The sequence below is a fragment of the Acipenser ruthenus genome, chromosome 4 (assembly GCF_902713425.1).
Source record: "Acipenser ruthenus chromosome 4, fAciRut3.2 maternal haplotype, whole genome shotgun sequence".
Taxonomy (NCBI): Eukaryota; Metazoa; Chordata; class Actinopteri; order Acipenseriformes; family Acipenseridae; genus Acipenser; species Acipenser ruthenus.
In genome coordinates this window covers 93,615,809-93,630,582 of record NC_081192.1, presented here as the reverse complement: position 1 = coordinate 93,630,582, position 14,774 = coordinate 93,615,809, and the positions used below count along the sequence as shown (strand labels likewise).

General features: G+C 39.6%; 1 protein-coding gene across 1 annotated transcript; it reads right to left on the bottom strand.

Moving 5' to 3' along the window:
- Positions 1–5,492: 5,492 nt before the first annotated feature.
- Positions 5,493–11,616, bottom strand: LOC117399517 (cytoplasmic 60S subunit biogenesis factor ZNF622-like). The gene is made up of 7 exons (XM_033998754.3): positions 11,466–11,616; positions 9,257–9,862; positions 7,957–8,199; positions 7,333–7,495; positions 7,014–7,129; positions 6,419–6,562; positions 5,493–6,149 (listed from the first exon to the last, which is right to left on the bottom strand). Exons 2-7 carry the CDS (start codon positions 9,858–9,860, stop codon positions 6,016–6,018), a joined length of 1,404 nt encoding a protein of 467 aa, XP_033854645.2. The 5' UTR covers positions 9,861–9,862; positions 11,466–11,616; the 3' UTR covers positions 5,493–6,015.
- Between the last annotated feature and the right edge of the window lie 3,158 nt (positions 11,617–14,774).

Here is a 14,774-nt window from a genome sequence, read left to right as displayed (position 1 = left end):
TAATAAAAATGTTTACTTCCAGTGATGATCAACCAGGTTCTGCAGGAGAATGGGATTATTTTACAGTGCTGCCTTTTTGGTATTCATGAGAAACTCTCTACAAACAAGATTACCTGAGGACAATAACACGGGCCTGGAAAATGTGACAGTTGAAATAGACAACTGCAAAAAAAACCCCACATATTTTATTAGGAAATAATGTTTCACAAAGGAAATGAACCACGTGACTTGTCAGTTTGTTTACTACCTGATGTCATTACCCTCTGCAGCCACTGCCTTCCACCACTATTTGTCAGCTGTGACACAGTGATCCGTAATTTCACAGTTGTAGAATGGAATGTATATGCTTTGCACAAGTCAGGCATTCACGATTATGGCTCTTTCAAACTATTTCATCTTTGCTTCTATCCAGACATCTCACAATCAACTAACAAATGAATAACCTTCATACATTTATTATTTCATAAGTTTTCTGTGCTATCGATTGCCCTTTCCATTACACATTTTGGCATCTTATGAATTTGATGAATGTGTTCATAATAAATCCTATTCATGGCTTGTAATAAAAAGTGTAACAAAAGGCAGATCCAGTAATTCCAGAAGTAATATCATGGATGGATTTATAAATAAGTGGTGCCCACATTTCCATCTTGAAAGATTTTGAGAATGTTTGACCAGAGAACAATGGATCACATTGAGCCAGATGAGAATATGCAGCACTAAAAATACATATTTTGACATCACTATAAAATATAACTTTTTTTAAATTACAGGAAAAAAAAAAAAAAAAAATCAACCAAAATGTCATCAATGCACTCTAGAGTTGTATTGACAGCAGGAACATGTCAATTCGACCTGTGATTTACTTTAACATCTATGTGTTTTAGTCCACCTTACACAGACTGCTAAAGCATCTTTGACTGTAATAAGCAGTATTATTATTTAGAAAAGAAGCCAATTCTGTCAGCTTTATATCATCTCAATGTAAAGTGACAGCCGCAGAACAAAAAAAGCTCCCAGAAACAGAAGCATTTTCATGAATTACTGAACTGCTAAAACGACTTGTTTTATAATTAGTATTTTCAATTGTGTCCTGCTGCCCCTTCTCCATCCACCAATATTTATATTTCATTTTTTGATTAGATTGATTAGGTGAGAACTATATCGAGTTATCTTAAAATGTATCTTAACTTATTTTTTACTTTCAATGTACCTTCTAGATTCTCTTATCAATTGCTCATTTGCATTCTGGGAGCTGAATATATTATTGGATTCAGCCTCAGGGTTTGGTTCCAAAGTTCTCCACACATAAAATCCAGGATCGCATTTATATAACTTGATTATTTTATTTGAATCTGAATTCCACTCCTGAAGCATAAAGTTTTGGAAAAATCACAATGGGTACATATTTGGATCGAAATCTTGCATATCAGCCCTAACCAATTAATTCCTAAAATATCAGGGACAGCAGTGTTAACACTTCCATACAGGTCCCAACAATATTCTCTCCAAGCACAACATTAAGTGTCAATTAAGTGTCATCATCTTCCATATATTATATACTTCATTTATCCTGGAATGGTAGCTGTTTCTGCTTGGCAATTATTTCTCCAGATTCATGGCATAAACAATGGCATGTTTTACTTTTTATAACTGGCCTATTATTATTATTATTATTATTTATTTCTTAGCAGACGCCCTTATCCAGGGCGACTTACAATCGCAAGCAAATACAAATACATTCAAGTGTTACAATATAAGTCATACAATAAGAACAAGAAATACAATAATTCTCAAGTGTGACAAACCACAATTCAATAATACAGCAGATAATAGTGAAAGTTACATCAGGATATGATTAAGTAGTGATAGTTACATCAGGATATGATTAAGTACAAAATACTACAGATTAAACACTTGGGAGATTACAATATTCTGAGGTACAGGATTAAATGCAGTAAAATAGGGGGCAGATAAGAGCAAAATAAAGCATATTTAAATGAAGGGTGATAGTGTCCCAGGATACAACAGAGGAGTTCTACAGGTGCTGTTTGAAGAGGTGAGTCTTAAGGAGGCGCCGGAATGTGGTCAGGGACTGGGCAGTCCTGACATCTGTAGGAAGGTCGTTCCACCACTGCGGAGCAAGGGTGGAGAAGGAGCGGGCTCGGGAGGCAGGGGAGCGTAGCGGAGGTAGAGCCAGTCTTCTAGTGCAGGCGGAGCGGAGAGGTCGAGTTGGGGTGTAGGGAGAGATGAGGGTCTGGAGGTAGCTGGGTGCAGTCTGATCAAGGCATCTGTAGGCTAGTACAAGAGTCTTGAACTGGATGCGAGCGGTGATCGGGAGCCAGTGGAGCGAGCGGAGTAGTGGAGTAGCGTGGGCGAAGCGAGGTAGAGAGAACACCAGGCGAGCAGCAGAGTTCTGGATGAGCTGGAGCGGACGGGTGGCGGACGCAGGGAGGCCAGCCAGGAGGGAGTTGCAGTAGTCTAGGCGGGAGAGTACCAGGGCCTGGACCAGGAGCTGGGTAGCATAGTTGGTGAGGAAGGGTCGGATTCTTCGGATGTTGCTCAGGAAGAATCTGCAAGTGCGTGCCAGAGTGGAGATGTGCTGGGAATAAGAGAGGCAGGGGTCCAGGGTGACTCCAAGGTTTTTAGCTGAGGAAGAGGGAGAGAGTGTGGTAGATTCCAGAGGAACAGAGATAGAGAGATCAGAGGAGGGGGAGGAGGAGGGAAAGAAAAGGAGGTCAGATTTAGAGAGGTTGAGTTTGAGGTGATGCGAGTGCATCCAGGAGGAAATAGCAGACAGACAGGTAGAGATACGGGAGGAGATGGTGGAGTCAGAGGTGGGGAAGGAGAGGAAAATCTGAGCATCATCAGCATAGAAATGGTATGAGAAACCATAGGATGCGATGAGGGGGCCCAGGGAGCGGGTGTAGAGAGAGAACAGGAGAGGACCCAAGACTGACCCTTGGGGGACTCCAGTCAAGAGAGGGTGAGGTGTGGAGGTTGCTCCACGCCAGGTTACCTGGTAAGTGCGGTTGGAGAGGTAGGAGGAGAACCAGGCCAGAGCAGTGCCAGAGATCCCCAGGTCAGCAAGAGATGATAGTAGAATAGAGTGATCAACAGTGTCAAAGGCAGCAGAGAGGTCGAGGAGAATTAGGACAGAGGAGAGAGAGGCAGCTCGGGCACACTTAAGTGAGTTGGTGACAGAGAGAAGGGCGGTTTCAGTGGAGTGAGCAGAGCGGAAGCCAGATTGGAGAGGGTCAAGCAGAGAGTGGTTGGACAGGAAAGCAGAGAGCTGGCGGTGTACAGTCCGCTCGAGGGTTTTGGAGAGGAAGGGTAGGAGGGAGACAGGACGGTAGCTCTGGAGGGAGGTGGGGTCGAGGGTAGGTTTTTTGAGGAGGGGAGTGATAGAGGCTTTTTTGAAGGCAGAGGGGAAGATGCCAGAAAGTAGAGAGGTGTTGAGGAGGGAGGAGATGAAGGGGAGTAGAGCAGGAGCAGCAGCTTGAAAGAGGTGAGTGGGGAGGGGGTCCAAGGCACACGTGGTGGGTTTGTGACCCTGGAGCAGGGAGGAGAGGTCAGAGTCTGAGAGGGGCAAGAAGGTGGAGAGGGAGGGCGAGTTAGTAGGGGATGTAGTGGGTGTAGGGGTTGGAGCAGGAGGGGGTGCGGGGGAGGGAGAGGTGTTAAAGAGTTTGCGGATATCTGAGATTTTAGAAGAGAAGAAGGAGGCAAAGTCGTCAGGGGAGATAGAGGAGGGAGGAGGAGGGGGGGGAGGGTTTAGGAGGGAGGAGAAGGTAGAGAATAGTTTACGTGGGTTGTTAGTGGAGGCTTGGATTACAGATTGGAAATAAGCACATTTAGCAGAGGAGAGAGTAGAGGAGAAGGAGGAGAGAAGAGTGCGGTAAAGGTCTAGGGCAGCAGGGAGTTTGGTTCTCTTCCATTTCTTTTCAGCAGATCGCAGTGTGATTCTTGCCGAGCGGAGCACAGAGGAGAGCCAGGGATGGGGAGGGGAGGGGCGAGCGGGTCGGGAGGTGAGGGGACAGAGGGAGTCGAGGGAGGAGGTGAGTGAGGAGAAGAGGGTGGAGGTAGCAGAGTCTACGGAGAGTTGTGAAAAGGAGTCGATAGGAGGGAGGTGAGAGAGAGCAGTGGAGGCAAGGACAGAGGGGGAGAGAGAGCGGAGGTTACGGCGAGAGGTGACAGTGGGGGTAGGAGGAGCAGGGAGAGGGGGGAGAGACAGAGAAAAAGAGATAAAGTACTAATCTAAATATACTACTTTATTATTGTGACTCCCCGCTTTTCAAAACCAAATCATTTTAATGGATAGTGGCACTGCAATGGTTAGCAGAATTAAATGTTGGCACAAAGGCAAAATGTTTGTCTCATGCATTGTCGATGCTAATGTAAATATATGTATACATATATATTTACTTTTCAGGTAATAAGCAGACATTGCAATGTTGGTATATATAGCACATCAAACTTAGTGGCACTATGTTCATACTAAGAGCAGATTAATTTACATATTGCTTGTTTTGTTTTTTTAGCTGAGACAAGACAGCACACATACCAGTACTGTCTTGACATCAATCAATTTTAACAAACAGACAATCTTCCATTCAACAGTCACACCTTTGCTTATCCAATGCCTTGGATAGAAATCATAATTGATCTCTTTGACATTTAATATTAACAGCAATGGGGTTTGTCAACCAAATTCATCAAGCTTTGCAAAGGAAGCTGTGAACTGAATTTGCCATTGAAATACGTGTCCCTTTTTGTATACCTCTGGCACACTTCTGTACTGTGTATCAACGCAAAATCATGGACAGAAAATAGGATGATATTGCCCTGCAAGCTGGTTTGGGAGCTAATCAATAGTTAATAGATAATGTTTGATATTAAAGACTGAACTGGTAGGAATTAATGGATCACTGTGTATACAAACACTGCATTCATTTGTTGAAAATAAGAAAGGAATTAAATACATTGAGAAAATATGTAATTCTCTATGTACTCTTCTTTCTGAATACACTTGTCCCATTGTTTGTACAAGTGGCTGGATGGCAACAGAATAGTATTTCGATACACCTCCCTGCAGATCCTCAGATCCACACATCCAGACTTGATGGCTGATACAATACACTACTACCACATGCTGCCCACTTGATGTTCACCCTTCAGAACATGACATAGGAGGTTCTGCCACATCTGTATTACAGTTCAGACCTTGCCAGTTTAAATCAAGTATACATACAGTATACTGCATTAGATGCAGTTCCACATTCAATGAAACCACAACCATGTACTCTACTTATACATTTTTAAGGCCAACTACTTGGCAATAGGCATGAAAATATAATTTTAGTGGATTCGATATCTTAGCTGACATTGCAAATTCTGAGAGGTCTAATATTACATGGCCACAGGCTGCTAAATTGCCAAATACATACTTTATATTAAATGGGTATTTTTTTCTTCTTCATGTGTACAAAAGGAGCTTTGCTTTTAAAGTAGTTTATTTGGTATTCAACCCTTGAATTTGAACATTGTTTCCTTAATTACAAACATTAGACGTATAATAAATTGTAACCCACAAGGTCTCAATTAAGAATGACCACTGGAATCCAAAAGTGTTATCTTTGTAATGGTAAACTGGATATATATTACACTGAAAATATTACTGCAAGCAATTACACAATTTCAACTTAACATCAAGGATTCTACAAGATGTGCACCTAATCAATATTGGGATGTAAATCCATTTATAAACAGAGCAGGTTTATACAAAAGGTATGCTTAGTTTTTGTAATGACTAGTGTGATAAAACTATACTGTACAACTTTTTTCCCCATCACTTAGAATTTACAAAACAGTTATGTACTCTCAAAAGTCGTACTGCATTATTGATCTGCAGAACTTGTCACTATCATTTTTATTAACCAATTTGCAGTGTGAACAGCACTTTTATGAGTGTGCACATGTGCAACTTGCATGCAGTTGGTTTCAGTGCGAGTCACAAGCTTAGAATCTGACTTGTGCTCTGAAGTGCATCTGTTTGGTGGAGTTATTGCTCATTCCCGTCTTCAACATCCACTTGGACTTCATCCTCTGAACGTACTGCATGTCTCTTTGTCTTGACAGCGATGCATCTTTAGCTGAGGGGGAAATCCATTTAAAGTTTTTACTCTTCACATACAAACTCCAAGTAGTATTATGCCCAAAAGTTATTTTGTTTAAAACTGATCTCTATTTAGAATAATCAGTTACTATTAAAGGGGACTAGCGGAGCAAATTTCAAGTATTTCATTTTTTAAGTTAAAACATTTTATAATCTCTTCTCTCAATCTTGACCAATGCCTTGGGACCAGGCTTCAATTTTCTAAACTGAGCAATCCACACTAAGTAACAGTAATACCACACTCACCCATATCACTGCTCCAACCCAAGGCTTTGTACTGGCGCAATACCCTACCCACTGCATTCCTGTTGCCGGCAACAGCTACGACTCTTGATATACCAAATCGTTGCTTGTAGTACCTCATCAGAGAGCGGTGGCCAATTTTTGCACCTGGTACAAACAAATAACTTGTCACACATTGACTCAACATGCAGGATTGTGAACTCATGAAATTGTATGGCATAAATAACAACCTCATACAAACTCACATTGATCTGCTTGTTCTTTTCTCCCATTCAAAGCAGTGCATTTCCTGCCACAGAGCTGTTAGAAGCCATGTCTATAAGGCTTTTTTTTTTTTTTTTTTTTTTTTTTTTAAATCTGTGGCAGAAGTCATATTTATTAAATGGCCGATTCATAGGTTCTCAAAAGTGATGGTTACCACACATCAGGTATCAGCAGAATCATACATTCTTCCACTGTTCATTTCAAGCACATAGTCTCTTGAGGAATGTGTTCAGAATCATACAGACGCATTGGGAAGCTAGCTCCAACTATAGGCAGAAGACACTAAAGAGGGTGCTCATGGGTTTCCACAAGGACTGCTACAGTATATGCCTACCTGATGGGAGGATCAGCTCCAATGTTTCATCATCATATTCAAGATTATTTTCATCTGGCAATTCCTCATCCTGCATTTCAACATCACCTCCCTCTTTCTGGTCAGGATAACTACTCCTGTATAAACACAATACAGATACATTTAGATTCGTACTTGGAGGACACATATCAAGTTAGTGGCAACACAAAAGTAACTCAACACTTCCAGATGTTCTGCTGGATATGACAAAGCACATTTTTTCCTGTATTTATTTCATGTTCTGCACTACAATTCCATGCCAATGAATTCTGTACAACAATCTATTTAAGATCTTTCTTACCTGAAATCAAAGAAATCTGCGAATTCCAGAGCTGCATCTCCATCTGTGAAAAGTTTACAGTGGCTCTTGTCAGTCATATGAGCCTGAACTGCCTCAGTTGAGTAGAATGACCTACCCTTCTCATTGCACCAAAGGCAGACATTTCCCACTCCAACTTTTTCTCCTACAAAAAATAAATAAAAGGATCATACTTTTCACTTCGTGAACACACAGTAAATGACTAATAAAAACATTTTATTTTGCTAAGGACATACACTGGTTGGGGAAAAAAAGTGTTTTAATCTTTGTTTGATCTTTTTAAACACTGTGGTTAACTAATTATATAAGAATGGTGTCTCACACACTCTTGTGACTGGTCACACAAAGAGTGCATGATATCAGTTTTCCTAATGATTCGAGTCATTTTGAAAGGATGCTAAAAGTTCACTTTTTAAAACAGTAACTTTACTAGCCGAGTAATGTGTTTTGTTTAAGCTTCTAAAACAGAATGCTCAACATATTAAATGTAAAGACATTCCAACACCACTGTCTGCAAAATCAGGTGTGTGCTGTTCATGAAATAAAAAGCAACACATTCAAATCAGAACTTGATGAATGAAAGAAAGAGCCAGATTTGTTACTTACCAAGGTACTTGAGCAGTGCCCTTAGATCCACCAGGAATTCTATATCAGGGATGAAGAAACTGTGGACCTTGGTCATGTGGGCCAGGTTTTTCATGAGGGAGCGAGAGTGATGGGAACAGAAGAGACAGTCTGTAACTGCTATGACACCAGGAGGCGTGCCTTCTGAATGTGTTGTCTCACCCTGCTCAGACTCCTCTTCCATTTCCTCATCTTCCAGGTCTTCTTCCAAATCCTCCCACGCTTCTGTAATGCAAAAGTGAAACACTACCATTGCATTTCAGAACTACAATATCCAAGTTCTGCTTTGTGACAAATTCCCTGCCAAGGATGTACAGTTATGGCCAATTTTAAAGTCATTAACATATTGAATTACAATCCTCTTTGTAGCTTTCCTTATGCTAAATGAAAAACTGACAAATTGAAAAATGTGGCATTTTGAAATCGAACATAAAATACTGTACCACTATTATGGCTTTTGGTAGACTTTTACAATATCATTTTGTGGATCTAAATTTCACATATATATAAATTATGTCTCAATCCTAAAATTCTAGGTGATGCAAGAGCTGTATATACAAACACAGCGCCATTAGTACTGTGCAGAAAAAAAAAACATCACATCACCATGACATGTGACATAAGAATAGAGGTTCTTTAGTATATCCACAGATTCTGGTTCTCTGAATAACTTATACTAAAGAATGTCCAAAGCAAGTCTGATCAGAATTGGATAAGCAATGTAAAACTCTGGTATACAGAAGTTTTTTTTTAAATGTTACAGCATTACATTACAAATTGTTGATTAATCAGTTAAATTAATAAATCAATGACACTACTGAATTCTACATATACTCCCAGAGTATGTAAAGGTAGGTCTACCGTTTCCCATAGAGTACAACTAATCAAATGCTTAGTAGAAGGATTTTGTAGTATAAAAATGTATATCCAAATGTTTTATATCTTCAGAATGTCCATCAGTAAAATGGATATGCCTGGTAATCATTTTGTTACCAAAAAAGATTTTTACAAAGATGAGATTTGTAGTTGTGGATCAGAATCAAAACTAAGGAAACAAATTGAACACAGCGAATTATAATGAAAGTGCACTTAAAAACAAAATCTTGCATCCTACAGTACGTGATAGCTTAATCTTTTTAGTGTATCATTGCATCCACAATATAAAAACATATTATCCACCGACTGGCTGCACAACCTGTGCTGGGTATCACCTAGATGTTATAGCTCAAACTGTGGAGTGGGTCCTGGAAAAAAAATCCTGAAGTTCTGAAACGCCCCTTACCTTCCTCTTCAGGGACATCTTCCATGGCTGCCTCCTCCTCCCCCTCAATGTGCTCTTTCCCTAGTTTCTTAGCCTGTTCCTCAAACCACTGAAGCCTGGGTGGCTTGTCTGGACGTTTCTTTTCCTGGGACGAGGGCTGATTCTGGCTGGCAGCTCCTGATGCCTGAGCAGGCTTACTCTTGGGCGAACCCGCCTGTTGGGCCTTGATGGCCTGCTGGATGGCAGCGTTCATGGCGTCATGATCCAGCCCCTTCTCCAGGTTCTTCTCATTCAGTCTCTCCACTTCCTTCTGGGTGGCCTGCGATGCCTTCTTCTCAGCGTCCTGGTGCCTCCGGGACTTTATGTGGTTGTCAAAGGCGTTGGCCGTGGAGAATCTCTTCGCGCAGGTGCTACACTGGGAGCTTGTGCCCTGGCCCTGGCTCTGCACCTCCACCGCTGCTCGCTGCGCCATAACCCTCTCCTGGAAGTTTTCGGCTGTGACAGGGGGCATGTCTGCCACCTTGCGTTTCAGGTTGTACCTGTGCCAGTCGGTCTTGTAGTGGGCACGCTGTATGTCGCCATCAGCAAACACCACCCGGCAGCTGATGCAGGTGTAAGAGGACATGGCTGCAAATTAAAAGGATGATGTGTTACTGAAGTGAAGCCCTGTTTAATAGTTAATTCTTTAACATTCAAAGATACTAGCCTTGGCATTATTGTGACCCAATTAAGTAAACGCAGTCTGGTGTACAATATTTTGTATATTGTAGTTGATTGTTAATCACTAGAAAACACATCTCTCTCTCTCTCTCTCTCTCTACACACACACATATATATATATACACATAGAGATATATAGATATACATAGATATCTATATATATATCTATATATATCTATATATATATATCTATCTATCTATATCTATATATATATATCTATCTATATATATCTATATATATCTATATCTATATATATATATATATCTATATAGATAGATATATATATAGATATATATAGAAAAACTGCATTTACTAACAGTTTCAATTCCGATAGCATCATTATTCATAACAAACGTTGCCTTCATTATTAAATTACTGATATCAAAAGCAGTCAAGTTGTATGTCATATGTTATCTTGCAATTAAACCTCGATCACATTTCCTATTGTAGAACTCTCCAAACATTAAAAGGCTGGTGTGTTGCATAAAAATAAATAACAGGCTATTTTTTTGTTCTTTATAGATTTACAAAACTGTACTTCTCTTTTCCTTTTTTAATTATAGTCGTGGGCCAAAGCGTGGCCTATTGAATAACAATGACTCAGAGGCTGCAGCCTGAGCTTTTCTGTAAGGCCTGTCACTCTAACTCAAAAACAATTGTGAACTTATACATCTCTCACAGATCACTTAAAAAAACAACAAGATCTATCATCATATCAACTCCGAAAACCCATCCCCACAAACTATGTTATTTCAATCTTTTTTTTTTTTTTTTTTTTTTTTTTTAAACTCTTGTCATCAAATTTATATTTTAAATTCAAACAAATAGGGGACTGGACGCTGGAGTCAAACACCTGGGAAATAACAGGAAAATAGTTGCAAGGTCTTATTAAATATTTATTTCAACAACTTTGAGTATGACGTCAGCGGACATTAACCTTCATATTTGCCTACCAGCTAGTATTACTTCAGTGGTCTGCAAACTTACAGTACACCTGGCATGACCAGTGAATCATAGTGGTACAGAAAGCATTTATAATAATAGGGATAACAGTACCACCAGTGATTTTATTATCCTGGCCTGATCAAACAGATTCCATGGTTAACCTTTACGTCTGCCTCTCCCTGCTTCATTCATAACAGATCGGATGGTCAATAAAACATACCACTTCACATCATATAAAACCACATAGTTTAAAATGTAATACTGTAAATTATATATATATATATATATATATATATATATATATATATATATATATATATATATATATAAATCACTTTAGTATCAATCGTTTTGGAAATGTAAAAGAAAACAAATCTGTTAATTTAGCATATACTTACATATTCTCGTGCTATCGAGCCCCTGTAATAACAATTAACAATAACCCCAAAACAAAAACATGGCAAAGACGATTAGCTACGTACTAATCGCTTTTTTAATCATGACATGTCAATGCTTAATTACAACTTATAGTACAGTATTGCTAACAAACGAAACAATACTCACCAACTGTAAAAGTTCTCAACCCTGTAAGCACACAAATTTGTGTTGTCAAGTTATATAACCACAACACTCACAAACACCACGTTTTGCAGTCTCCGTTTATCACATAAAATGTCTTCCGGGTGGTAACCCTAGATCCAACTCAAGGCCCTTTGCAAGAAAAGTGACTTCAACTACGGAAAGATTGCCCCCTACTGGTGAGGATGATCTTCAACAGACTTCGCTGGTCTGAGAGAAAAAGGAATGACACACCTTGGTGGTCTGAGCTTCAGCGCCTGCACAGCTTACATTTGTGTCAGCCACATAGACTGCCAAGCAAGATAATATGCAAACACATGGAATATACTATGCTGTTCTAAGGTACAGTTGTTTTCTTCTCCCATTAGAAAACCATATTATCTGACCTCATACAATATTACTCTATATTGAAAGGTCTGGCACTGCAGGTATTTTTAACAATAGATATGAGGTACAGCATAATGAATGAGGTATAGTGACTCCCATTTAAGTGCTAAACAGAAAATAATACATACGTTGTTTTTGTAATTAATTGAATCCTTTTTTTGTCAGTTCAGTGTGTTTTGAAATGGAAGCATGTGTAACTTGTTTTGCTCCAATTTCAGCAAAGAGCAATCCTTCAAAATAAGCATCAGGAGGTTATTGATTTATACATGCTCAGATTTCCACTAACCTACAGTGAGGACAGTGATGAAGCTAGCAGCCTATTTACACATTTGTAATTAAATATGTATAGAGACCTTCCTTGTGTGTGGGCAAGTTTATAGCCCCGCTGTTACATTGCCCTCCTGCTTAAACATTTTCTGGCCCAGGAAGAACTAACCTGGATCTTAGTGGGGACTGGAGGGTCAGGGAGAGTGGAACAAGTCCCCCCTTGTTAGGGGGTGACAAGGTGGTTCTGAGGCAGCGGCGGGATCGCAATACAGAGGGGGGACAACCCGGGAGGTGGCAGTATATCCATGGCGACCAGAGTGGGAGATGCAGCTCGACGATCTCTGTGTAGTACAACGTGGCAGCCAGTGGGAGGCAATGTTACTCTGTAGACCACTTCCCCCAGATGGTCAAGTACTTTACATGGCCCACCGTTACATTATGTTATTTAACATACTGTACAGTATATTGTCTGAAGTAGAAACTGATAGAAGTTTGAATACAAGAAGTAAAATGGGTACATGAAAAAGATCTATATCATTAATATGGATGATTTAATGTATCAATCTATTAATATTGTAATTTTGCTCCTCCCTTTATTAATTTATTGTATGTTTTTCGTTCACTGTATTGTTGTTGCTTTTAATTATTGGGCTGTTGCTTAATAAATGCTATTTTACTCCTCTCTTTTTATCAATCTTACTAATTTTTCTGTACTCTGTGTTCTTGTTGTTGATATTGTAAAGCGTTTTGGGACACTGTGTAAAAGGTGCTATATAAATAAATAAACTATAAACTATAAACTATAAAACCCATTTGCCTGATGCAGTATATACAATGTAATTAGAAATACACAAATAGCTTTTTTGATATGCATTTCACTCAACAGTTGTGGGTATTTCCATAATATTTTAATTAATGGAAATGTATACTACACACAGATTATTATGATAACTATTAGGATACACTGAAACTCGGATTGAGACTATATTATTCCTACCCCAGCAATTAGTCCCCCAAATCCTTCCCTTTCATTATTATCACCATCTTCCCCTTCCTCAGGGCTTCTGTGTGTTCAGGTCACATCAGGTAGGTGCTGCAGCAGACAAGCTGAATCTCTTCAAGGAAGACCAGCAGGAGAACGTCACTCTGCTCACACAGCCAGCTGAACCTTCAGGGCACATCACTCCACAGACTCTGCTGTTTATGCGAAGGGTCCAACTTGAGCTGTAGATTGCTGTCTCGATGTTTTCCAGGATAGCAGACCCCGGGCAGGCACAATCGAAAGCCCCCTCCTGTAGAGCCTTCTGGATGGAGCACCAGCTCATCAACAACCCAGGACATATCCTTGGAGCTGTAAGAGATAAAAGTATCATAGAAGGACACTGTATCATAGCCTACTGCTTGAGCCAGGCAAAGCTAAAAGCAAGTCAAAATAGATCCAGAAGGGAGGTTGACCAAATAAAACAGTATTGAGCCATTTAGACAGTTTGTGATGTCAAACTCCCAAAAGAGGGCAGGTGGTGGTAGGTTCGCACAGCCGTAGTTGTAGATGAACCCTACCTGGAATCCCAGGCTATTGACAGACCAGTTACTGAACAGGCAGTAGAGCAGAAACAGTAGGTGGGATATCCACGGGCATCCAGGTAGCGGAGTGAGACCTACTTTCCCAGCAGGGACTCCTCTAAAATATGCAAGTGGTTGTTCTGAACATTCACATACTCCATCCCCATTGGTACCTTGGTATCAGAGCACCTCAGAGGTACCTCAAGGACCTCAGTCCTAGAAAGGAGCCGGTGCTTATACTACACATTTACTATGCCTTTTAATTTTTTTTTATACCATACTGTATATAAAATATAGTTAAGTAAAACATCAAACTACTTTTTTTAGTATCTATTAAATTCCAAATTAAACTCCATTTGCATATAGGGCTGCAAAACTAAAATGTGCCCCATTCACAAAAAGGTTAATGTATTTTCCAAGTGATTTAATGTTGTTTTTTTAAGTATGTTTTTAATGAAGAAAATACATCTTTAACAACACTATACAATAGCATTTCATGAAAATCAAATTTAAAACAAATTTGCTTGTTTAAACTTGTGTTAAAACTATGTAAATAGGAGCATGTACCTCTGTCTCAAACCCTTAACCAAAAATATTTATTTTCAAAAGTAAGTATTTAAAATGCTGTACCTTCTTAACAGAGGCACAGTGAAAGCTTTTATTGCAGAGATGGCTATTTCAGTCTGTCTACCCTCCTGGGGTTACTGTGACATTTATCTAAAAATAATCTGTGAAAATGTTTTATATGTTAAAAGTATTCACCACATTTGAAATATTTTCGGTGCAAAGCATACAGACACGGACATGCAATTTATTGTGCTGCATTTTTCTCATTGAAATATTTTTTGTGTATGTTAATGTATATTGTGACATTGAAAGATTGAGTTCTGCCAGCCTAACTGGGGCTGACAGAGTCCCATTTGATGCAGATCTGATGTTGATCTGCTTATGATGGAAAGTCAATTCCAGTAGTAGATGGAAACAGAGCTGTAGGTTACTGTACATTCACTAACCACACAACCATGACTCTATTGGAGCATGAAACCTTTTTTTTTTGCATGTACACAAAAGGTTTAA

Excerpts from the sequence above, each read along its gene's own strand:
- LOC117399517 (XM_033998754.3), bottom strand. The coding sequence starts at position 9,860 with ATGTCCTCTTACACCTGCATCAGCTGCCGGGTGGTGTTTGCTGATGGC. Across the intron at positions 7,130-7,332 it reads GCAGATTTCTTTGATTTCAG|GAGTAGTTATCCTGACCAGA; the intron begins GTAAGAAAGATC and ends GTGTTTATACAG. Across the intron at positions 6,150-6,418 it reads GGGTTGGAGCAGTGATATGG|CTAAAGATGCATCGCTGTCA; the intron begins GTGAGTGTGGTA and ends TTTCCCCCTCAG.